Source organism: Polistes dominula, unplaced genomic scaffold (genome assembly GCF_049000335.1).
Source record: "Polistes dominula isolate Pdom_NZ unplaced genomic scaffold, Pdom_raw_medaka contig_624, whole genome shotgun sequence".
NCBI classification, from domain to species: domain Eukaryota; kingdom Metazoa; phylum Arthropoda; class Insecta; order Hymenoptera; family Vespidae; genus Polistes; species Polistes dominula.
The window spans coordinates 222,501-247,041 of record NW_028300891.1 but is presented as its reverse complement, the minus strand read 5'-3'; the positions used below and the strand labels follow the sequence as shown (position 1 = coordinate 247,041).

General features: G+C 27.9%; 5 protein-coding genes across 8 annotated transcripts in view; 3 read left to right on the top strand and 2 right to left on the bottom strand.

Annotated features, from left to right (window-relative positions):
- On the top strand, positions 1-4,456 carry Tdh (L-threonine dehydrogenase). 2 transcript variants are annotated; one of them, XM_089177540.1, is made up of 6 exons: positions 1-309; positions 473-736; positions 1,278-1,538; positions 2,871-3,137; positions 3,411-3,617; positions 4,322-4,456. In XM_089177540.1, the coding sequence occupies exons 1-5, from the start codon at positions 174-176 to the stop codon at positions 3,569-3,571; spliced, it is 1,089 nt and encodes a 362-aa protein (XP_089033666.1). In that variant the 5' UTR covers positions 1-173; the 3' UTR covers positions 3,572-3,617; positions 4,322-4,456. The 2 variants fall into 2 exon arrangements, with proteins under 2 accessions (XP_089033666.1, XP_015187699.1); XM_015332213.2 differs by lacking the exon at positions 4,322-4,456 and having other exon boundaries at positions 3,411-3,733.
- Positions 3,342-6,405, bottom strand: LOC107072351 (DNA primase large subunit). Its single transcript, XM_015332212.2, has 9 exons — positions 6,211-6,405; positions 5,817-5,970; positions 5,410-5,747; positions 5,066-5,293; positions 4,806-4,943; positions 4,343-4,721; positions 4,109-4,273; positions 3,763-4,026; positions 3,342-3,689 (listed from the first exon to the last, which is right to left on the bottom strand). The coding sequence occupies exons 2-8, from the start codon at positions 5,965-5,967 to the stop codon at positions 3,764-3,766; spliced, it is 1,662 nt and encodes a 553-aa protein (XP_015187698.1). The 5' UTR covers positions 5,968-5,970; positions 6,211-6,405; the 3' UTR covers positions 3,342-3,689; position 3,763.
- A 65-nt stretch (positions 6,406-6,470) lies between these two features.
- LOC107072344 (acylamino-acid-releasing enzyme) lies at positions 6,471-11,401 on the top strand. 3 transcript variants are annotated; one of them, XM_015332196.2, is made up of 15 exons: positions 6,471-6,609; positions 6,816-6,862; positions 7,023-7,240; positions 7,359-7,525; positions 7,615-7,763; positions 7,836-8,100; positions 8,181-8,329; positions 8,408-8,576; positions 9,114-9,368; positions 9,481-9,618; positions 9,695-9,915; positions 10,357-10,436; positions 10,497-10,544; positions 10,753-10,968; positions 11,147-11,401. In XM_015332196.2, exons 2-15 carry the CDS (start codon positions 6,845-6,847, stop codon positions 11,283-11,285), a joined length of 2,232 nt encoding a protein of 743 aa, XP_015187682.1. In that variant the 5' UTR covers positions 6,471-6,609; positions 6,816-6,844; the 3' UTR covers positions 11,286-11,401. The 3 variants fall into 3 exon arrangements, with proteins under 3 accessions (XP_015187682.1, XP_015187681.1, XP_015187684.1); XM_015332195.2 differs by having other exon boundaries at positions 6,473-6,614; XM_015332198.2 differs by lacking the exon at positions 10,497-10,544 and having other exon boundaries at positions 6,473-6,614.
- LOC107072341 (uncharacterized) lies at positions 11,341-13,949 on the bottom strand. The gene is given in 5 exon segments (XM_015332192.2): positions 11,341-12,494; positions 12,497-12,736; positions 12,834-13,080; positions 13,161-13,372; positions 13,453-13,949. Coding segments are annotated over 5 exon segments (1,023 nt in total). The 5' UTR covers positions 13,550-13,949; the 3' UTR covers positions 11,341-12,267.
- Positions 13,950-18,089: 4,140 nt separating this feature from the next.
- Positions 18,090-24,541, top strand: part of LOC107072343 (translation initiation factor eIF2 assembly protein) — an 8,250-nt gene continuing 1,798 nt past the window's right edge. The window contains exons 1-8 of the mRNA XM_089177191.1: positions 18,090-18,115; positions 18,236-18,302; positions 18,828-18,914; positions 18,977-19,081; positions 19,191-19,413; positions 19,506-19,628; positions 19,776-20,038; positions 20,288-24,541. The exon at positions 20,288-24,541 is cut by the window's right edge and continues 1,798 nt beyond it. Coding sequence (XP_089033317.1) covers positions 18,090-18,115; positions 18,236-18,302; positions 18,828-18,914; positions 18,977-19,081; positions 19,191-19,413; positions 19,506-19,628; positions 19,776-20,038; positions 20,288-20,341 — 948 coding nt within the window. The 3' untranslated portion in view covers positions 20,342-24,541. The remainder of the gene's footprint in view (positions 18,116-18,235; positions 18,303-18,827; positions 18,915-18,976; positions 19,082-19,190; positions 19,414-19,505; positions 19,629-19,775; positions 20,039-20,287) is intronic.

Sequence of the window (24,541 nt, the reverse complement as noted above, 5' to 3'; positions counted from 1 at the left end):
GATTGATCATTCGAAGAGATCGGTAAAACGAGACAAGGAGAGTTCTTTTCTAATAGTTGCGAGTAACTTGTTTTTCCGTAAGTTCGGCACAATAATATCGAACAGCAAAACTGAAAGAGAAGATATTTTTTTGTGAAGAAAAGAAAGAACAAATAGTTCAGCAAATAAAAAATATGTTTAATAGAAATTTAAAAAAATTATTTTGTTGTACTTTTAAAAATTTAACGAAGAAAAGTTTAATAATCTCATCTAATAATCTTCTTCGTAACATAAGCGATACGAAACGTTCTCCAAGGATACTTATAACAGGTAAGAAGATTTATCGATCATTTATCATCTATTTACGATCTATGAAATTATAAAAGAGAAGAACTTTGAAAAATTTTCAATTGGGACATTAGACTTGATTTAATCGATAGAAGAACGAAGAGTAATTATCTTGCTTATTTACATTAGTGACGATATCTAACAGGTGGCCTTGGACAACTAGGTACAGAGTGTGCCAAGTTACTACGCAAGAATTACGGAAAAGATAATGTGATTCTTTCGGATATCATTAAGCCGACGGATGAAAATTTGGCTAATGGACCATTCATCTTCGCAGACATTCTTGATTTTAAAAATCTTCAAAAGATCGTCGTTGATTATAGGATCGATTGGCTGATACATTTTAGTGCTCTTCTTAGTGCCGTGGGTGAACAGAATGTTCCTTTGGCAGTGAGGGTCAATATTGAAGGTTGTTTAACAACATTTCAAGATTTCATTTTCATTTTCTTTTTCTAATAAATTATTTATTTTTTTCTTGAAGTATTCTAATGATAGCTTATCAATGTATCATTAACTCGCTTGGTTTATATCTAGTCTATTATGCACGTTCTAAAAATGAAACAAAAACGGATCTTCATCGTCTACTAACGACTTGCAATTCAGTGAAATCAAATGCCGTGGTAACTAGCGAATCTGTCTTTACGTTCACGATCGTATCGTTCTAGTTACGAAAGAGAGACCACGAGAGAAAGTAAATTGGCCCCGCTCAGAATTTGATCATTTTTGTATTTTTCTAAATTTTCTTTTTCTGTCTTTTCATGCAGCACATTTATCAATTCTAAATTAAAATAAAATATATTGGTTTTTTTTTCCTATGAATGAAATACAATTTTATACATTATGCATATACACCACAGAAATATTATCATTTTTATACCTGTCATTCTTCCTCCCATCAGTTTGTTTTTCTTAGGTGCAGACAATTATATTTCCTTGCATTTTATTTGTAGGTATGCACAATGTTATTGAATTAGCCAAACAATATAAATTAAGGATTTTCATACCTTCAACGATTGGTGCGTTCGGGCCGGATTCACCAAGAAATCCTACACCAAACATTACGATTCAACGACCTCGCACCATTTATGGTGTTAGCAAAGTTCACGCCGAACTTTTAGGAGAATATTATCATCACAGGTTCAACTTAGATTTTCGATGTCTTAGATTTCCAGGAGTAATAAGTAGTGATCCACCTGGAGGCGGTACAACTGGTACGTATAAAACAATGACAATACTTCAACGATGATTTGAAGAGGATAGGATATATAGATAAAATACATATACAAATAACACGATAAGGAGTAGTTTTTTTTTTCGAGAAGACGGTTTCTTCCATGCGATACATATAAAATAAAGAGATCTTTAATGATGGCCATTAGGAGCCGCAATAAGTACGTTTTTTACGAATAAGTAGAGCGTGATCTTTGGCATGATTATAAATGCGCAATGGTGCAACCAATCCTTCGATGGTTACAGTAGTACCAACAATTTCTTTATCTTTACAATTATTCCCCCTTTTTTTGCTTATCTTTATACTTCTTATAAAAACTAGAATTGAAAAATATTAAGGATGATGATGATGATGATGATGATGATGATGATGATGATGATGATGATGATGATGATGATGATGATGATGATGATGATGATGATGATGATGATGATGATGATGATGATGATGATGATGATGATGATGATGATGATGATGATGATGATGATGATGATAAAGATTATGAAGATGGTGAGTTTGACGACGACGACGAAGAAGCGATTGGAGTCAAACAAATAGACAGCATCGATGATGTAAACTTGTTTGACGAAGAACATAGTTTTTAATGGAAGGAGGTCAACGAAGAAACAAAAAATGATAACGAAAGAAATTATATGCAAAAAGGTAATAATAAACATCAACAACAAAACTTAAACTTCATCGATCGTCAGTAGAGTACCCTCGCAAACTAAAAATAAATTAAAAAAAAAGCCTGGATATTCGTAATTCTACTTGCAGTATCTATATTGATTGTAATGAGAAATTATTCCACGTTTTAACATGGTGTGGTCAGACTGAGTAAACAAATAATAATAAAGTTCTTTAATGAAGAAAAGAAGAAGAAGAAAAAGAAAATAAATAAGTAAATAAAAAAAGAAAAGAAAGAATGGAAAGAGTATCAGGGATTGGGAATAATTATGTAAAAAAATACATACTCTTAAAAAACGGCTTTACAAACAAAAATTTAATAAAATATAATAATAAACAACAATTATGAAATGAAATAAGAGAGAGAAGAGAGAGAGAGAGAGAGAGAAAGAAACGAAATATAGAAATAAGAATTAGGAAAGGAGTGGGGGAACCATATAATCCTCGCTTTTTTCTGTAATGCTTTTGATGATGATGATGATGATGATGATGATGATGATGATAATAATAATAATAATAATAATAATAATAATAATAATAATAATAATATCAGCTTATAACTTCTATTGAATGATTTATTCATATTTTCATTTTCATATAACAAAATACATAAATATATTTACAGATTATGCAGTAGCTGTTTTCCACGAAGGTCTGTTAAACAAGAGATACGAGTGTTATTTAGAACCCTACACTCGATTACCGATGATGTACATCGACGATTGTCTTTCAGCCCTTTTCCAATTTTTAAACGCACCTAATGAAAAACTTCAAAGGCGAGTGTATAATGTTACTGCTATGAGTTTCACACCAGAGGAACTCTTTAGCGAAATCATCAAACATGTTCCAGATTTGCAAATCAGTTATAAACCAGATAGCCGGCAACATATCGGTTAGTAGAACTTAAGGATATCACGTTATTTAAATTATGTATAAATATCTTTTAATCTACTTTGCATCATACGACAAAATGATAAATGTACCATCAAATTTGTTTTTCATTAAATCTAAATATAATAATATTTTAAGAAATGCTTTAACCATTATTCATTCACAACGCAAATGTACGCATATATACGCAAATGAAACAAATGGGTTAATAAAATTTTCTAAATAACATTTTATTCTTTTACCATCTATACATATATAATTTTAATAATTTTAGCGGAAAATTGGCCACAAATTTTGGACGATAGTGAGGCACGAAAAGATTGGGGATGGCAACATAAATACGATCTAGACAAACTTGTAAGTGCAATGATGCGAGATGTTAGTACACACTTTTTGCCAAAGTACCGTTTAAAGGAAGTCAACAGCTATGTATAATAGTATGCCATTAATTAGTGAACAATTTATATAAATACAAATGAAGGTATATAACAGAATAATTATTTTTTTTGTAGAACGCAAATGACATAAAAAACTTGACACAAATAATTATAATCTAAAAAATAAAAAATATAATAAATAATCTTATTATTATACATATTCATATATAAATAGATATTGCTTCTAACCTCAATAAACTTGATCCATTAAGTCTGTGTCCATTAATTCTGCAATTTCATCATCATTTAATAGCTTTTCAATATTTAATGGATTAATTTTTTTAATGCTGCTTGAAGGAGTTGTATTTATCTTTTCTATTCTTCGAGATGGTGTAGAAAATTGTTCGCTGACTCTAGAAGGTGTAAGACTACCTGTCTCATTTCTTCGTGGAGTACCCGTCAACCTTTCTGATCTTATATTTGTTAACTGCATTGAACTATCGATACTATCGACTACACAATACAAAGATTAACTTCCATTATTTCAATGACTTCTATTAAGAAATTGTTTAGAGATCATTAAATTTTCATTTACCTATAGTATCGTTAGTTTTATTTGCTATTTTACGACTTTCTGCAAAGTATCCATTTGGGTGAACAATCGGTTGCTCTGGTAATTGTTTATGTAATGATTGAAAATGTCTTGTACACGCCAACGAATAATGTCCCTCTTTTGCTAAATCGGCTATCTCTTTTATATCTGTATTAATAGTCGTTTATTAATTTAACATCTTTAAATTTTTTTCAGAATTCTATAAATAAATAATACCTGAATCAAGGATACCGTGAGTAGATAATTTTTGCTTTAACGAATTCTGATCCATATGCCTAAATGGGCAACCATGATATTCTCCAGGACCAACAGAATTGCTTATAATTTTATTACAACCAAGAGGTGTATAATTTGTTTGTTTTCCCTCTTTACCATATATATGTCTGATACTGTACGCATATTGCTTTTCAAATTTATCTGAATCTATTTTTTGGGAAAATGCTTCCCTCCAAAATTCTAATGCATCTTCTAAAGAAACACCTATTCCTTTAAGAAATAGACCATATTGAATACGTCCAGAATTCTTTAAGTGGTGATTAATATGTAATGCTTCGTGAAGAGATCTCATACATAATGGATAAGATGTTTTTGATAACTATAATAAGTAAATAAAATATTAAATAAAATCCAAAGAATTTAAATACATATATTCATTGTTAATATATTTTCAATTACTTACTTTCTCTAGTTTTTCAATTGGTGTATTTGTGGTTGACCAAACTATTCGAGCCATTCCAGAGAATGTGCCAGGTAGGGCATTAATAAAACTTATCAATCTTTCATCGTCAGAGACATTTAAAAGATTTACTTTTGCATCCTAAATAATCAAGAAATAGGCAAAGATAATTAATACAATAAATGTAAAAATTTGAAAAGTTAAGGAAAAGAAGGAGGAGGAGGAGAGAGAAAAAGAGAACATAAAAAATGTAGTAGTCATACTTCTATTCCTGTAATTAGTTTTTGCCTGAAGTATGAAATACACAATGAAATCAGATCATTTCGTGGTACATATGCCATTCCATCTTCAAGATATACTTTACGCGCTCTAACAAGATCAATTACTTTCTGAAATGGTACTTTATAAAAATCTACTGTATCTATATTTGTAATTTTGAAAGTAGACATTTGAAGTTCTTCTCGTATTCTTTCTTTTTCTTCATAGCATATCTATAAAAAAAAAGCCTTATCATATTATTTGTATATTATGTATATATAAATAAATAAATATGAAAAAATATTTATACTGTTGATAGCATTAAAAATGTTTGAAAAAATAAACGTACATGTTTGCAGTTGAGCTTATGTATATTTAAGAATTGATCAACGCCTTCTTTATCCAAAGATGAAAATCTTATTTTGAATAATTCTACCTCTTGATTTATGAACCATTTTGCTTGATCTTTGTCTTTGCAATATGCTAGATTCAGAATATGATGCGATATATTATCCTTTTTTCTGGCTTGAAGATCGAATTCTGCATCAGACTTACAACCAGTTCCACAAATTAGATTTACATAATATTTCAGACCATCCTTTTTCAAACTATCTTTTAAACTATCCCTACGTGCTTCTATTATCTTAAGATCAGTTCGTAGAGAAATATTTTCAACCATACGAAGAACTAAAATGATGCGTATATCTAAATATTGATTTATTAAAGAAATATCTTTAAAAAAATAATAAAATGTACCTTTTAATCTATCAAGAGCTAACTCTTGAAATTCAATTAAAGATAATTCACCTTCAGGTAAAATATCATATACTTGCAAATCATGTGGATAAAGTGTCTTTAAAGTTTTAATTTCATTTGTAATGGTACAATGTTTAAAAGCAAAATCCATTTCCTGTGTTATATATATAATAATAAATAATAATTAATATAATAACAAAAACAGAAACAATAACGATAACAATAACAATAACAATAACAATAACAATAACAATAAAAATAACAATAATAAAAAAAATAATAATAATGCATTATATATTTAAGCAGCTTAAATGTTCCTATTTAAAATTATTCTTAACGATAACAAATGATTATTAACCTTTCATTGTAATATCAATATAAAGTAGATACTAACCAAAATAAAATACTTATCAAATGTTAATATTAATTTATAACATGTATAGAGCTTTAAATGTATAAAAAAGTAATATATATGTTTATATATTTTTTCTATAATATATATTCTTTCACTTTTTCAACAGAAACGTATTCCTTTTATAAAAACACACAACAATCGCTTTTCATTGTCTCGTAAATTTCCCGCTACTTTTTCACGCACATATATGAGTTTAGTGTAGTTTGACAAATAGTTTGACAATCGTCGCTCCATCTACTGTCAGCAACTGAATTTTCCTATTACATTCTTATATCGGCCTTTATCTAAACAAACATAATAAATCGAAACAAAGAAAAGTTCAACTTCAAATTTTCTTCATCATATAGTTTTGGACGTTGTAGCTGATAGATTTTGATCGTACGGTAATCGTGAATTGTGAATTTTTGTTTATCATAAAATCTCACACACCACACACACACATATATATATATCTGTTATCTGCCTACTTTAAATACATATCATAAATTGTTGCGGTGGCTGTATCTTTTTGTTATCGTGAATGTTATTTATGACTATCGTTTATCTATCTGTTTAAAAGAATGCTTTTAATCTGTTTTTAACAGTTATTCATCTCCAAGTCAACGAAGTTACAATGGCAATGTCTAATCGAGTAAGAATTTTTCTTTTTCAAATGTCACTTTAATTTGAATCATTTTTTGATTGTGAAATATATATTATACTATAGTAATTTATTTAAATAATTTTACTTTTTGATTTCTTTTTCACATCCTTTGTATATTTATTCAACTGAATGTATTTAAATTTTACAGTTAGAAAAGGTTGTAAATACTTACAAATTATTATCAAAAAATAGTACTTTGAATTCAGCTAAAATTATAAATGTTACAAGTAAAAATATATTTATACAAAGTGTATGGAGTCAGAAGAATCTAGAAAAACAAACTAATCAACGTTTTATACAAAATCATTTTCTAAATGAAGATTTCCAACCTGCAGTGGAAAGTTTTCCAATTGATATTACACAAGAGTACGTATCATCTTTATTATAATATTTAATTATTAATTTATTAAGTAAAATTAATAGTACAATTGTTTTTTTACTATAACAAAGTTCTAATAAAGTAATTTTTGTTTTTTCTTTAAAGACTTGTGTCAGCTATTTCAGAAGATGGAGTATTTAAAGCTATATTACGAAGTAGTACCGTTGATAATAAAACAAAACAATATATTGAAATTTGGAACAAACAAAATATGATTAAAAACTACGATTTAGCAGCGTTAGATGTACATGGTGATATTTATGTAGACGACAGTAAGAGAAAATGTTTTTAATTTTTGTTTAGAATTCTAATCTTTATTGTAAAAACTTTTGGCTTATCATTTGTTGTATAATTATTATAGCCAAATTTGGTACTTTCGAGTGGTCTCCGGACAGAGCAAAATTATTATACATTGCAGAGAAAAAGTTACCAAAATCTGAAGCATTTTATAAACAAAAGTCTTTAGATAAAAAAAATGAAGAAAAAAAGGAGAAAGAAGAAATAATACCTGTAAGACACGTTAATGTATATCGAATTATTTCCAAACTATTGATATTATTTTCAAAAAAATCATTTTGATAGGGTAATGAGTATATTTATAAACCTGATTGGGGAGAACAATTAGTAAGCAAACACTATCCTGTTGCTGTAATACTTAATATAAAGACAGACTCAATAACAGCACTATCAGAAATACCAGATCAATATTCTCCAGGACAGTTGCTGTGGATGAAAGACTCTAAAAGTATAATCGGTGTCGTTTGGACACATGAACCAAGACATTTAGGACTTATTGCGTGTACAAATAGAAAATCCTGGATTTTTTCTTTGAATAACGGGGAATTTCGTAAGAAATCTATATATTTTCACAGTTTTCAAAACAATTATAATTATTTGAGAAATATTTAAGTATATTCAATTATTCAGGTCTATTATCTAAAGATGGGTGTGCAGTACAAGCACCTAAAATTAGCCCAGATGGAAAATATCTTGTTTGGTTAGAAAGAAGTGCTAGTGGACCGCATCATAATGCTCATAGACTTATGTATCTCGACCTTGAATGTACTCAAAAGGAAGTAAGTCGTGTCTTTTATTTTTTTACAAAACATAGACATGATTTTTTTATAAAATATATTTTTTCTTTTTTATTTAAGCCTATTATAATTACTGATATTATTGACTCTGGTAGAACTATTCACAATGAAAAATTATTTTATGGGATATATGGTCGATTACCACAACGTTGTTGGAGCAAAGATGGTCGATATTTGTTTTACAGTACTGCTCAGCGAACAAATATACGATCTTATGTAATTGATATGGGTAAAATATACTATATTTACTTATATACATGTTTCAATATACATATATATGGGCATAACTTCAGAGGTGTTTTCAGTCCAAAATTTATATAATCATATCCCCGATATTATTTCCGTATTATAGCTGTTTTGTCTTCCAATAATGTATATAAATTTACTAACTGCTTGCTTCAACTGTTTATAACAGTAAGCTTCATATTTCTCGTACATTACTGTACTCATAACAATTTTCAGCAAATTTAAACAATATGCAATATTTTTAAATGATTAAAAAGATGTATGATAAGACGTTTGGAAGTTTCCATTGAAGTCAAAAGTGGCCACTTTAAATAGTTTCTATGAAATTCATGTTACAACATGTATAATACAAAAATTGTTGTAATTCAGACACAAATTGATATCGAGGATATGAATTTTTTTCTTATTTTAGTACAATAAAACCACCCTTGAAGTTATACTTAAATTTTGAAATACCTTATATATCCTAAGAGAATATATTTATTCTTTTGATAATACTAATTAGATATGTTTTATACAGAAGAGAAAAATATGATTGAGATACAAAATGACGAAAGTTCACTCACCATCTTAGATGTAAAAGATGATATAATTGCATTTGCACTAACATCTCTTTTAAAACCATCGACACTTTATGTAGGACGTCTTGATCCCACACAGTTTAAGAATGGAAATATTACAAGAGTCAATATCACTAATTCGCAAGAGATCGATGACTTCAAATCACTTATGTATAAACATACAATTTATGAGTATGATAATGATGATGATATCAGTAAGTATTATGATTGTACATACAAGCAATTATTTGATTTATATAATTATATTTAAGTATATATTATTAGTTTTTCCCTTAAATTTTAATATCTTTAAATATATTATTACAGAAACATTTAATTTTACGTATTTTGGACCAAAAGATGGAAAAGAAAAATCAATACCGTTAATAGTAGCACCACATGGAGGTCCACATTCTAATTTTGTTAATGCTTTCTCTTTTGATTATTCTTTGCTTGCACTCATGGGTAAGCACCATACTCTTTCTTTTTATATTTACCTTCTTTTTTACAATTTTAAATTAATATAATATACAAAATTAAGGGATGGCAGTGTTACAAGTTAATTATCGTGGCTCTACTGGAATGGGTGCGAAAAATGTAGAATTTCTTCAAGGAAAAGTTGGCGATGTAGATGTAAAAGATTGTGTTACTGCCACTAAAGAAGCTTTAAATAAGTACCCATGGCTCAGTCCTTCACATGTGGGTGTTTGTGGTGGTTCTCATGGTGGATTTTTAGTAGCACATTTAACTGCTCAATATCCAGTACGAAACAAAGCTATTAAACATTTATAATAATAAAATATGTAATATAATGAACTTCCGCGAATTCCTAATGCCAATTAATAATAATAATAAAAATAATAATAATAATAATATAATGATATAAATATATCATTATATTATGTTCATAGATTAATGAGAGAGAGGGATTTTCGTCAAGATGTTGGGAATTGACACTGTTCAGAGCCTTTTTTTTAAGTCTCACTGCTATACACGACTTTTTTATTGACATACTCCAATGAAAAAATGATGAAAGTTATTTGTGTATATTAATATGTAGGAGAAACTTTGATTAGCAGTTTTAAAAAGTTCGTAAAAATAGTGTAAAAATCAAGTCTCTAGGCGAAAATCCTTTCTTAAATAATATCTAATATATATAATATAATAATTATTATAAACACACACACACTACATATATTTCAGGACCTATATAAAGTCGCTGTCGCTAGAAATCCAGTAATTGACATTGCTGCTATGTACACTATTTCGGATATTCCAGACTGGTAAAAATATTATTTCATTATCAATATTATTTATTGTTAATCGTCCAATTTGTATTTCAGTCGCAATACTTTAACTGCGGAAGAGATACTTGCATATCAGCATAATGTGTAAGCTTAATTGTTAACTAAAATATAATAAAATCTATAATATTATATTTTAATTAATTAATTTAATGGTAGACTGAAATGCAGTATTATTGAACGTAATATTTAATACGGTGTTGCATATATATATGTCTATAGATACATATATAATACGTAAATATATACATATATATATATTTTATTATGTTTATACTATAAAAATCTTTATTAGGTGCAAGGCTGTGATAAATATGTCTGATCCAGTTGTACCGTCAACTGTAGGAGTCATGGAAATGTTTGTAAAAATGTATAATTCTTCACCTATTATTCTTGTCGATAGAGTTAAGGCTCCTACTCTTATATGTATTGGTACAAATGATCTAAGAGTTCCATCTTCACAAGGAAAACTGTGGTACAATCATCTTAAAGCTAATAAAGTCAAAACAAAGTAAGTAAACATAATTAAGTCAAATAATATATTATATATCAGAACTTTGCTATAACAATATATGTAGATATTTATGGAAAGTTTCGGATCTCATGTCAGAACAGTAACTTGAAAATACAAATTTTTTTCCAAAGCCTATAGAATATATTGGATATAATTATGTTTTTAAATTAACCAGAATGCTTGTATATGAGGACAATCACCAGCTGGGATCAGGTACTGCTGAGATGGATTCTCTTATTAATCTTTGTTTATGGTTAATGAAACACAATAGTATTGATGAAGAAGATAATTCTGGTTTACCAGCAATATTGTAATGATAGAAAAGAAGAAAAAGAAAAGATAATCTATAATGATATATAATAACAAACATTTTTGTACAAGAAAAATTTTTATTAATTATTTTTCTGATAATAAAATACGTAAGACATAATATTGTAAATCGTTTCTCTAAATGTTCAATACTTGTGTCATTCTACCTTATATATAAGGATATATATTTACAAAATTTCATTATACAAATACATAGCAAATTGTTTAGACACATACGAATATACACGTTTGTATATTCAGGCATATATTACCTATACGGATTATATTTTTATAACGCTTACTCTATCAATACTTTTATTTATCATTGATCGTAAAATAAATAACAATAAAGTAATACAATAACATTGAAATAAACTATATTTGTGGTATAATGTTTGTATTAAATACTGATATAATAACCAATACAATATTGAAACAAGTCATGGCTTGCTCAAAAGTAAAAAAAATATGTTAGAATTACTTATATATTACAAATGTCAATAAAAATGTTTTTTCTTAAGTTAATGTAAGTTTTATTATATCTAAAACTCATATGTTTCAAGATTTTTATACAAAATTGTTTACAAGAAGTAATATTCTATTATATCTTATGAATTCTATAACGTACTCAAATAAGAAGCATACTTGTTGCTTAATAAAATATAAAAGTTATGAATATAATTATGTGTATACACCATATTAGAAATATGTTGTAAAAGTCGATTATTGTAAAAAAAATGCATTATAAAGTTATGAACTTAGATATCCATATAGAAAAAAAATGAACCGAATTAGGTAGAGATTTGTACTCCATTATTTACAACTAATTTTTATTCTAAGATTTAACCTTGGATTCTACAAGACTTATTCTTGATTTTATTTCCCTATATACTTGTAAATATACATAGTTAAAAAAAAATCACCTAATTAAAACATTAGGTAATATACTGTAAAAATTTGATATAAAAAAGGGTTATCATCAATAACTTACACTTGCTGCACAGTAGAATTATTCTCTTCTGGAAATAAGGAATCATAACTAGGTGGAAGATCTTTATCTATGACAGGAGGTGGTACTACAACTTCTAACATTGGAGCTGTTGGAACTTGACGGTTACTAGTACTTTCAGACTCTTGTACACCTGATCGAGCTAATCTATCCGATGAGCGTGTACTTGGACCAGCACAATCCAAAGACCAAAAGATCATATCTTTTTTTTACATGCCCATACGCACACACCAAAAATAATTGTACACACAACTAGTGTTGTCACAGCACCCATTGTTATTTTTGTTCCAGTGCTGTGGGTGAAGACGTCAATACTAGTTGTACAATTGACTTCGTCTTCACAAATATTTGGTACACAATTTTGATATCCGTCGCAAAAGTAATTATGCAAAATACATGATTCGAACTTTATTTTTGTATAGTTAGTATTTAAATTTTCCTTGCATCCTATAAATGAAATTGAAAAATAATATATATTTATTTTATTTGTATACTTCAACAGTATATTGTCGTGCTTAATGCATCAGATATATTTAAAACTTACTTTTATATGGCGTATAAACAAGAGTGAGAGAAATAATTTCTTCCGTAAGTAAGTGTTTCTCTTTGGAAATGAATACTATAGTTTCTAACATGCCTTTAGTGTCAAATTCTGCATAAGTGCTTCCAGAAAAAATTGATGCAGATTCATAAGTATTATTTTCTGGTTCAGGGACTGGATAATATTTAGTTGTGCTGCGATCATAATTTCCACAAAATTTTTGTGTCCTTTGGAAGTCGCTCCTTTTAAACTAAAATTATTTACACATATATATTTATATATTTAAATTAACGAATCAATCGAATGAATTTTTTTTACAAATCTGTTCACCTGTACATAATCTAAACACTGTGTCTTATTACGCCTGAATGTCATTTTTTGTATCACACCAAACAAACCATCATCTTTGTTAGTTTTAATAATAAATCTACAATATGTATCAGCATTTGATTGATGATCAACTGTAATATTAATTACGACCGCTAAATCTTTGTTATGTTTATTTGAATTAATATGACAATCTTTCTCATTTTTTATATCATCTATAAATATCGAAAAAGTGAAATTAAAAGTATATAATTAATTTTACTAGGTTAATTTATCACTATATATAATAACTTACATTTGGTGTATTTAGAATGCTGTAAACATAATCCTAAATTGTTTAAAAATGTAGTAAAAATTATAAAGCATATCAATCTTATAACATCTTGGTCCATTTTGCATGAACGGTCATAAACTATAATTAAACAAAATCCAATTGCAAAGAGAAATAAATAAAAACTTTACTAATTTTTATATTATAAAATGTAATGACAGAATTTTACTAGTAGCATTGGCTACCAACTGAGATTACCTTCACCTAATATATTTCATTTGATTTTACATTATTTTATTTTATTTTATAAAGATAATACCATTATTAACGGAAAACAATATTTTCCGTAATAATAAATTTTAGTATAAAGGCTTATTTTTGAACAATAAATTAAATAAATATTTATACAGTTTTCCGATAAACTATAAGAATGATTGTTTTGTTCAGGTTATTATTACGAACAATTACGAAACAGCCCGAGTTCTTCCGAAGATTTTGGGAAGAAGTGTGGGTAGTCACTAAGGACAGTTGGTACTTTTTTTTTTTAAACTAATTTTAAATTAAGCTACTTTTAATATTTAGATTCTTTTTATGTTTTTCAAACGTATTCTTATTAATATCTAATAAAATACATTTAAGTGGTATATAATATATACCACTTTATGGGTTATAGGGATTATATTATACCCCATGTAACTTATACGTCCTATCTACGATAAGTACATACACGGAGCCTAGATCAGTGCTGTCAGATCGTGGGTAAATCTTACCCTCTCCCTGTGCCACTGGGATTGCACACAATGAAAGTTTTCCATGTCGTGTGTTTGGGATGTCGAGGAAAGCCGAGTGTAACCGAAGTTGGCGGTTGGCCACGAAGTGGCACACTATGAAAGCGACTCGTGTCGTCCGAACACATGGACATGAGTCGCTTTCATAATGTGCCACTTCGTGGCCAACCGCCAACTTCGGTTACACTCGGCTTCTTTCGACATCCCAAACACACGGACATGGAAAACTTTCATTGTGTGCAATCCCAGTGGCACAGGGAGAGGGTAAGATTTACCCACGATCTGACAGCACAGGATACCAGGAGAGCGATCGACATAGGAAAATTAGAGACCCTATAGGAGAGACACGCCATGTACATTGCTGGGGGACAGGAACTCGTGTAGTCACGTGATTGCGCGCGAAATATTCAAACATTGAAATAATTATGAAATAATGAATTGCATCAAATACAGAAAAAAATGAACTATATTTAATGATAATTAAAAATTTATATTCAAATAGAATAGGTTACACACAAAAATTATTATAAATTCAATAAGAAAGATTCAATTAAGTTTGATTTGATAAAAGGCAATAAGCCTGTAAACAAACGATAAGTTATAGGTTAGGTTTTTACATTTATACTTGTAATTATTAAATGAGTAAATTAAACTTACACTTATAGAAAACTACTAAAAAAAAAAAAAATCATGTGCGCAAATCACACGTGTTAGAAGTGAAGCCTTCAAAAATCTACGTTTCGAGAGAATGGGACAAATGCATAGTTTCAAGAGTAAGATAATTGTAGCATTTATTTATTATAATATTATTATTATATATAAGAAAGATCACCGGTATGGTCTCTGGGTGGAATAGCTGATAAAAAGTGCACTTTTCACAATTCAAGCAATAAAAACGGAATGCTGAATGCGATAGTTATAAATAATCACCAAAATGGTAGGATGTTTATCAAAGGAAATATAATTCGTCAGAAATTAGGTAAATATAAATAATCCTTTTTTTGAAACTCAGGTATAAAATTTTTTTTGTTAGTATGGTTTTCAATTTCCCGTTTTCATCTACATTCTTGCGCTATATAACAAACATTTTAGGATAGATGAAATAAAGACATTACGAAAAACATATGGAAAATACTGCTGGACTGAACGAAGGTTCTGGTAAAATGCAATGAAAGATCTAATAAAGATATTCTCTAGAAATGTTTTTTCAACTCTGTAGCCTACTACACTTCGAGACCCTTATTACTTATAACATATCTCGTCCTTATTCTTTGGACCACAAACTTATCTTTCTAAATACTCTCGTCTAAATAAAGATCTGAACAACGAAAAATCTAAAAAATGCATTGATTCGTATCGCTCTCTCAGCTTATCGAACTGTGTACACTACGAGTCTCAAATTTCAGCTCCGTGGTAAGCTCCACCGAATCACGCTGGGCGTTCAACATCTTAAAAATATTTTTATTTTATTGAAAAATTAGTATAAGTTTCTTAAATACGCAAATATCACAATTTGTAATATAATTTTCATATATGCATGGGTCAGTACATCTCTTTGGATATTTTTCATAAAAACATATAAAAATCAAATTTAATAGACATATTTTGTCTTTATGCATCAAATATATTTTATAAAGAAGCAAAATAAAAATATAACAGTAATTTACTTGCTTTTGAATGAAATTTGTCAGCTGCTCCTCATTTATTCCACAGTATAAGGTCCAAACCAACCGACGGTCGAAATAAAGAAAGACGGTGCGTGGTCTGTTTTTATTTTACCCAACGTGGTATTTCTTTTCTATTTAAAAATATTTCTATTTTATTAAAAAATTAATATTAAATTATTTATTTCGCAAATATTGTAATTAACAATTACGAAATATATAGAATACAATAATTGTATTGTCTGCAATATTTTACAAAAAAAATGAAATGATTATCAGATACATCAGAGAAAAAAAATTAAACAACATTGTAGAATACTTTTCTTATAAATATATAAAAACATGTTTTTTTTAATTATAATGTTTGCGTATTTAAGAAATTTATACTAATTTGTCTATAAAATAGAAAAGTTTTTAAATAGAAAAAACTAGACACGTGACAAAAACAAATAAACCTTATTTATTTTATATTTCCAATAAGAATAAAATAATATAACTTATTTTACAAATATAGAAAAAAAAATATAGAAAATAAATTTTTAAACAAATTTTTAACATTATAAAGTAAAACAACGAAAATAGAAATAGATTTTAAAATCGTTTTAATTCAAAACACTCTGAAACGAAAAAAATATGACCACAATTGTTCTCTTCTTTTACAGCATCTTCAGGTATTAGTTGCAACACAAAAAGAAATACTTGTGTATGCTAACCCATGATAAAAGTATCTCACATTCACAGAAAGTGTGAAAAGTGTAAGAGAAAAAAAATTCATCTACCTGAGTTTCAAAAAAATATATATTATATTTACTTGGATTAGGACAGCGTATCTTTCTGTCGACAAATATTCTACAATTTTCGTCTCTATCTACGGCTATCGCATTCAGCATTCCATCTTGATGGATAGAATTTTGAAAATATTAGTTTTTGTCAGCTACCTACACCCCAAGGTCGGTTCCTTATCATGAGAAAAGAATTATGAAAAACAGGAAGGTCTGTTGAAATTCGATCTACATTTATTATCTTTATTATCGATGCGATAATATTCATGCCTACAGTTTTTCTTTGCAACTTGTCATATCTTTTCTATTTAAAAAAGTTTCTATTTTATTGAAAAATGATTATTAAATTCTTTATTTCGCAAATATTATAATTAACAATTATGAAACATGTAGAATATAATAATTGTATTGTGCGCAATATTTTACAAAAAAAAAAAATGATTATCAGATACATCAGAGAAAAAGAATTAGAGAACACTGTAGAATACATTAGCAGCAGCTGACAAATTTCATTCAAAAGCAAGTAAATTACTGTTATATTTTTATTTTGCTTCTTTATAAAATATATTTGATGCATAAAGACAAAATATGTCTATTAAATTTGATTTTTATATGTTTTTATGAAAAATATCCAAAGAGATGTACTGACCCATGCATATATGAAAATTATATTACAAATTGTGATATTTGCGTATTTAAGAAACTTATACTAATTTTTCAATAAAATAAAAATATTTTTAAGATGTTGAACGCCCAGCGTGATTCGGTGGAGCTTACCACGGAGCTGAAATTTGAGACTCGTAGTGTACACAGTTCGATAAGCTGAGAGAGCGATACGAATCAATGCATTTTTTAGATTTTTCGTTGTTCAGATCTTTATTTAGACGAGAGTATTTAGAAAGATAAGTTTGTGGTCCAAAGAATAAGGACGAGATATGTTATAAGTAATAAGGGTCTCGAAGTGTAGTAGGCTACAGAGTTGAAAAAACATTTCTAGAGAATATCTTTATTAGATCTTTCATTGCATTTTACCAGAACCTTCGTTCAGTCCAGCAGTATTTTCCATATGTTTTTCGTAATGTCTTTATTTCATCTATCCTAAAATGTTTGTTATATAGCGCAAGAATGTAGATGAAAACGGGAAATTGAAAACCATACTAACAAAAAAAATTTTATACCTGAGTTTCAAAAAAAGGATTATTTATATTTACCTAATTTCTGACGAATTATATTTCCTTTGATAAACATCCTACCATTTTGGTGATTATTTATAACTATCGCATTCAGCATTCCGTTTTTATTGCTTGAATTGTGAAAAGTGCACTTTTTATCAGCTATTCCACCCAGAGACCATACCGGTGATCTTTCTTATATATAATAATAATATTATAATAAATAAATGCTACAATTATCTTACTCTTGAAACTATGCATTTGTCCCATTCTCTCGAAACGTAGATTTTTGAAGGCTTCACTTCTAACACGTGTGATTTGCGCACATGATTTTTTTTTTTTTTTAGTCATCAAATTTTGCAAAGGGGTACGACTTTCCGATAGTGAATCTAAATTTCGAGAACCACCCACCACGATCCGTGTACGATCTGTGTACGATCTCTGTACGAACAAGTCTTTCTCCCTGCGGTACGCCGTTTTTACCGTTTTTACGATAGGGTTTTGAAGTTGAAGACTTCATTCCAAAAAAGGTCATCAACTTTGAAAAAGTTGGAACTTGCACTCCTTTTCCAGATTTTGAAAATCTCATCCGAGAAATTATTGTAATTCAAATTTTTCCCGGGGCGTACGATAATTTTACGCCCCTGTGTCCATTAGACGAACTAAAGTCTCTGGGATCACTGGTTATATGGTCTATAGCGAGCGTGCTTCTACTATCTAAGCTCTGTGGTATTTTAAGGTTATCAATATAACTTGATAAAAACAATTAAAAATTAAATTTATTCTTTAATTAATATTACAGTACAATAGATATTGTATTTTATTAATAATTGACCGCGATTAATTTCATAGTTTTACAATTTTTTGTTATAAAATATGATTAATAATTTTCAACCTGAATTTTCATTTTGTTCTTGGTATAACCAATTTAAAAAATGCTCATTAGTAGCTACTGTTATACCAATTTCTGATGATGTTTTGAAATACTTACAGTACGATCCATTTGTATTACCTTTGGAAGCTATAATACATAGCTCGTCCGATAATGAATGGAATGATTCTTCTTTACAAAATGATGAGGTATTTATGAATTATATTTAATTTTTTTTAAGTGTAATAAATATTTATATTGTCATTTATAGGATTCAGAGTATCTGCCATCGTTTCCAAAATTTAGCAAAAGCATACAAGATGTAATTGATGAATATGGGTCTGTATTTATTAAAAGTAACTGGAGCTCACCTTTAGTAAGAAGAATATCGTATTGTTCACTTTTATTAATCACCATCATATTGTTTTTCAATATTGATAATATGCAAATTCATTCTTTAAGTAATATCATATAATTTCTCTAAGGATGCAACATGGATGGCACCAACAAAGAGTCTACAGTGTAAGACTTTAGAAGAAGTATATTTACTTTTGAAGAGTTCAGACAGAATAGCGAATAATTTAAGCATTCTTAAACGTTGGTCAGATAGAGAAGATTATCCTAAACCATGCTTGGTATTGAAACAATGGCGGGATATAAATCCTTGCGCAGAATATCGATGTTTCGTCATAGATGATGAACTTGTTGGTAAATATTATTGCTTACATTATTATGTGCTTGTCTCATTGTTTTTGTGTGTGAGCACTTTTTAAATATATAACTAATTTTAATACTTACAGGAATTAGCCAGAGAAATTTGTCGCAATATTATACCTATAATGAGTCAGAAAAGTACAATATAAAAGCTGATATTGTAAAGTTATTCACAGAACAAATTAAAGGAAAATTTTCATTGATTAGCTGTGAGTTAATAATGTGCCTATTAATAAATGTTTTTTTTCTAACATGTATAAATGATGTACATATATTTTACAATCATTTAGATTTTATATAATGCACTTGTTATTTTTTTCCTTTTTTGAAATAATTTTCTATAAAATTGTTCACAGATTCATTTGATGTAATACGCAATGAGAGTAAGAATATAAAAATAATAGATTTTGGCCCCGTTAATAAATCTACTACAGAAGGAACTCTTTTCACTTATGAAGAATTACAAAATTATATTAGCGATACACCTGAATTTAGATTCATTGCTCAAAATATTGGTATTCAACCGACACACACAAAACATTTCTGTGCTCCGCAAGAAATTAATGAATATTTTCAAACATTTAATGATGAGTTCAATTTAACAAGTGCTATTCAGAAGGTAAATAACATTTGTATATTTCTATAATTAACCCTTTGACTGTGAATAGCATCTATAGGTGTCTAATGTAAATTACCTGCCTATAGCGGATAAAGCACTATTATCATGTTTTGATTCTAAGTGCACTGTAGTCAAAGGTTTAAGGATATAAATTATTCAATAATGTAAATTTATATAATTTGACACTCTAGTGGTTTCTTGTGTTTGATTAAATATTATTTTCATTTTTCCTTTTCTTTTTTTTTACAGGAAATAGAAAAACAAAATCAAGAACAAGAACAAGATGAAATGATAGACAGTTAAAAAAGTACTTAAATATGTATAAAATTGTACTAAAATAACTATTTACCTTGTTTATAAAACATTATATACTTTTGTATTACTAATAACTTCATGATCATTCACCTGTTGGAACTTATTAAAAAAGCTTTCTTTTTTTATGTAAGACAAACTTTTATAAATAACAATCGATAGCTTAAGATCCAAAGAGTAATTTACTTCTTAAGGATAATAACAAATATAGGTGCCCGTATTATTTAGATAAATTTTGTACAAGGGCTCCTTGTAATCATCAATTTGTTTAAAACTTCAACACAGTTGTAGGAGATATTAGGACTATGCACTGTGCAAGCAGTAAGATTCAATATTCAACTGTTTCCAAGAAAATGAAAAGTTTAAAATATAATATGTGCCGATGGGTTGAAAAGTTTTGAACCTAATACAATGAGTGGAAACCATAAAGTTCAAAACTTTTCAACCCATTCTTGTTTTAGGCTCAGGACTTTTTAACTCATCAGCAGGTATTAGGCATACAACAGAACTTTTCCTTTTATTGGAAATAGTTGAGTATTGGGTCTTATTACTTGCACAGTGCATATAGATTTAATAGATCTCTACAACTGTATAGAATGTAAAAAAAAACGGTGTTTTGAAAGTCTGATGATCCTTGTTAGATGACTTATTTTTTGTCTATAGAATTTTAGTCGACCGTATAAACTTAGCTATTGCATTTATATATTTTTAGTTTATGAAAAACAATTCGTTTAATTATATATCTACGAAGGAGACAACGTCACAAACATATAAATGAATACACACGGAAAAGGATGTTTTTTTAATACAGAACTTCCATTTTTATTCTGTCAGACCCTCTTCTATCATTACATTACATAAAACGATTAAACGCTATCCTATCGCTTGAAAGAATTATCATAATATTGCAATATTTTTCGAGCCGTCGGCTTTATCGAGCGACGTCCCTTATATAGAAAATATGTCTTGTTTATGTACAATATGCAACCTTCTAGACTCAAGTTTGAAAACAGATCCTCGATATATGTATGTACCGCCGGTCAAGTCTCTTCGTTATTCATGTTGTACAGTCACATCCATGGAGTGTGTATATATATATATATGTATGTGTGTGTGAGTGGGCGCGCGCGTAGCTGTGTGCTTTCGTAACATTCTTTCTTCATTTTTACTACTCTCTTTTCGAAGGATAAATTAAGAAAATTAATTAATTGATATTTTATTTCGAGATATCACTATTTCGAAATGGATCATTATCGGATATTTATATAGATATATTTATATATGTATGTATATATAAATACATAGTTCAGACGCCTATATGATTAATAATACTCGCTATACGTGTTATGTGTGTATGTGTGTACCGAAGTTGTGTGATCAAATAATTTTCAAATAATTTTCAAATAATTTTCAAATAATTTTCAAATAATTTTTTATATTTAATCATTATTTTAAATGATTTCCTCTTTAATAAAACGGATATATCATAGAAGCAGCAATTTGTGCAATATATCATTATTTTATAACTCCTTATTTTCTCAATCGGGTATATATTTACATATGAACATATGAATCTATTCATTACGCACATGTCTATATGAAAATACGTACATCGATTACGTACATCTATCACGAATAAACGTGGGGTAGAAGGTAGGTAGCCTGTTACGCCCATTGTTATTTTAACCCCCCCTGCCTCATTGCAAATGCGTTTTATAATTGTACACTGCTTTAAAACGTGTCATCTTGTGGTCTAATTGGAATATATATACATATAGATGGTTACAAATATACGCATACATACATGTATATTCCAATATATATACATATATACGTACACGTAGGAATAATTAAAATAATAATAATAATAATAATAATAATAATAATAATAATAATAATAATAATAATAATAAAAAATAATAATAATAATAATAATAATAGTATGATGATGATGATGATGATGATAATAATAATAATAATAATAATAATAATAATAATAATAATAATAATAATAATAATAATAATAATAATAATAATAATAATAATAGTAATAGTAATAATAATAGTAATAATAATAATAATAATAATAATAAAAAAAAAAAAAAATAATAATAATAATAATAATAATAATAATAATAATAATAATAATAATAATAATAATAATAATAATAATAATAGTAATAGTAATAATAATAGTAATAATAATAATAATAATAATAATAAAAAAAAATAATAATAATAATAATAATAATAATAATAATGACGCGCGTGCCTATAACAAAAATGTTCCCTTTAAACCCGTTTTCACAGTATTCGCTTAATTAAAAGTATGCATACGGGGTTAACTTTTCTTCTATTTTAATATACGCTTCGGACATGACTGTACTATATGGTTTTCTTTGTTATTATTTTTTTGTTATTTATTTATTTGATGGTTTTATTTGTATTTTTAAATTTGTAGCGCACTTATATCAAATTATGTTTTACTTTTTCGCCGGCAAACGTACCCCTCCTTTTTAATCCCTTCACATCTCTTACTAATAATTTATTTACGTTTTTAACAGATTTGTGCTAAATGACAATACGTAGCTTAATGAATGTACGTTTTAATATTTTTTTTTGCAGTGTATGGCCGTCTTTTGGATTACTGCTATTCTCCTTTTTATTTAATTTTATTTTACTTCTTTCTTTATTTCTTTCTCTCTCTCTCTTTCTCTCTCTCTCTCGTTTTTTATTTGCTTATTTCTTTCTTTCTTTTTATACATCCACCTAATTTTATTTGTCGTCATTTTTACTTATTTTTTGTTCTTTTTTAAATTCTTCCCGTTACACACCACTACCCATTACATTGCCTGTTTCTTTACTCGGTAATAAAGTGACGTACAACCATCCAAATACTGTTTAGGTGTTTTTGAGTGACGAATCAGTAGTCTCTTAACAAATATACGTTACAAAACTCTTAAATGTTATCGTTTAATAGCTTCTCTGTGTAAAGCAGTTCATACTTATTTTATTTTAATTTATTATTTTTTGTTTGTTTGTTTATTCAATTATTTCTCTTTCTCTCTTGTTTAAGTACCAGCAGCTACCTTCCGAAAATCTTGCTTATCTTTCAGAGTATCTTTTTTTTCTATCAACTTATCCTTCCTTCTAACCGTCTACCTTTCCTTCCCCACCATTTTCATTCATATTAACTTTTTTTTCTTTTTTTTCTCTTTTTATTAATCTCCGTTTTGTCATTGCTACGATTTATAACATTTGTTTCTATTATAAATGCGATTGGTACGACGAATATGTGTTTGTGTGTATGTGTAAATGGCAAAAAATCGTTTCACATAAAAAAAATTAATACACGCTTTTTTTTGTTTGTTGTCACATTAGGGCTACAAATTATTTGCACTTCCTTTCGAAAAATACGTATTTATTTTTAAGTGCGGAAAGATTACTCCTAATTTACACGCAAAGATACAATCACCAAACCAAACTTCAATTCCAAACTCAAGATTTCCCTTCTAGTTTCTTTTTCTCTCTTCATGTTGTTCAATATTTTTTCTCTTTTTTCCTTTTTCCTATAACTTTTTTCTTAATATTATTTTCTTCTCTTTTATCTCTTTCTATTGTTCGACTCTATTATTACTTTTTTTGCATTTTCATTTCATTTATTTTTTTTATTTTTTTGTTGTGTGTCTATGTGAATTTGTGTTTAAATGTATAGGAAGATAGATTTCACTCTTTTCCTTCAATATTGGGAATAAATAAGAAACTAAGATTTTTCGTTTTTCTCGATCTTATATCATTTAGAAGTCTCACCTTAGATTTTATTTTATACGAGTCATGGCCCACTGTAAGCGAAACTAGAATCGAATCAACTTTTCTCTTTTTTTTTATTTAATTATTTAATTACTTTTTTTCTTATTCTTTCCTCACCTCTTCCCCTTCCGTAGGATTCCGGCGGTAAAACTGAAGAATTGCGATTAGAAAGATTAGAAAAACAAGGTATGTATATATATATATATATGTACGTGTGTTTTGGTATTTTACAGTCATAATGTTATCAGAAATAGATAATAGAGTTATGAAAGATATAGATATATAGATCTAATGCATAAACATTGTCATGATCTTCAAATTTGACTTATCACGTATTAGATGGATCAGTAGTAATTGTTAAGTCAAAGTAATATTCATCAT

Excerpts from the sequence above, each read along its gene's own strand:
- Tdh (XM_089177540.1), top strand. The coding sequence starts at position 174 with ATGTTTAATAGAAATTTAAAAAAATTATTTTGTTGTACTTTTAAAAAT. Across the intron at positions 737-1,277 it reads AGTGAGGGTCAATATTGAAG|GTATGCACAATGTTATTGAA; the intron begins GTTGTTTAACAA and ends TTTTATTTGTAG. Across the intron at positions 3,138-3,410 it reads AGATAGCCGGCAACATATCG|CGGAAAATTGGCCACAAATT; the intron begins GTTAGTAGAACT and ends TAATAATTTTAG.
- LOC107072344 (XM_015332196.2), top strand. Across the intron at positions 7,526-7,614 it reads TGATATTTATGTAGACGACA|CCAAATTTGGTACTTTCGAG; the intron begins GTAAGAGAAAAT and ends TAATTATTATAG. Across the intron at positions 8,577-9,113 it reads ATCTTATGTAATTGATATGG|AAGAGAAAAATATGATTGAG; the intron begins GTAAAATATACT and ends TGTTTTATACAG.
- LOC107072351 (XM_015332212.2), bottom strand. The coding sequence starts at position 5,967 with ATGGATTTTGCTTTTAAACATTGTACCATTACAAATGAAATTAAAACT. Across the intron at positions 5,748-5,816 it reads AGCTCTTGATAGATTAAAAG|TTCTTCGTATGGTTGAAAAT; the intron begins GTACATTTTATT and ends GCATCATTTTAG. Across the intron at positions 4,027-4,108 it reads TAAAACTAACGATACTATAG|TCGATAGTATCGATAGTTCA; the intron begins GTAAATGAAAAT and ends TGTATTGTGTAG.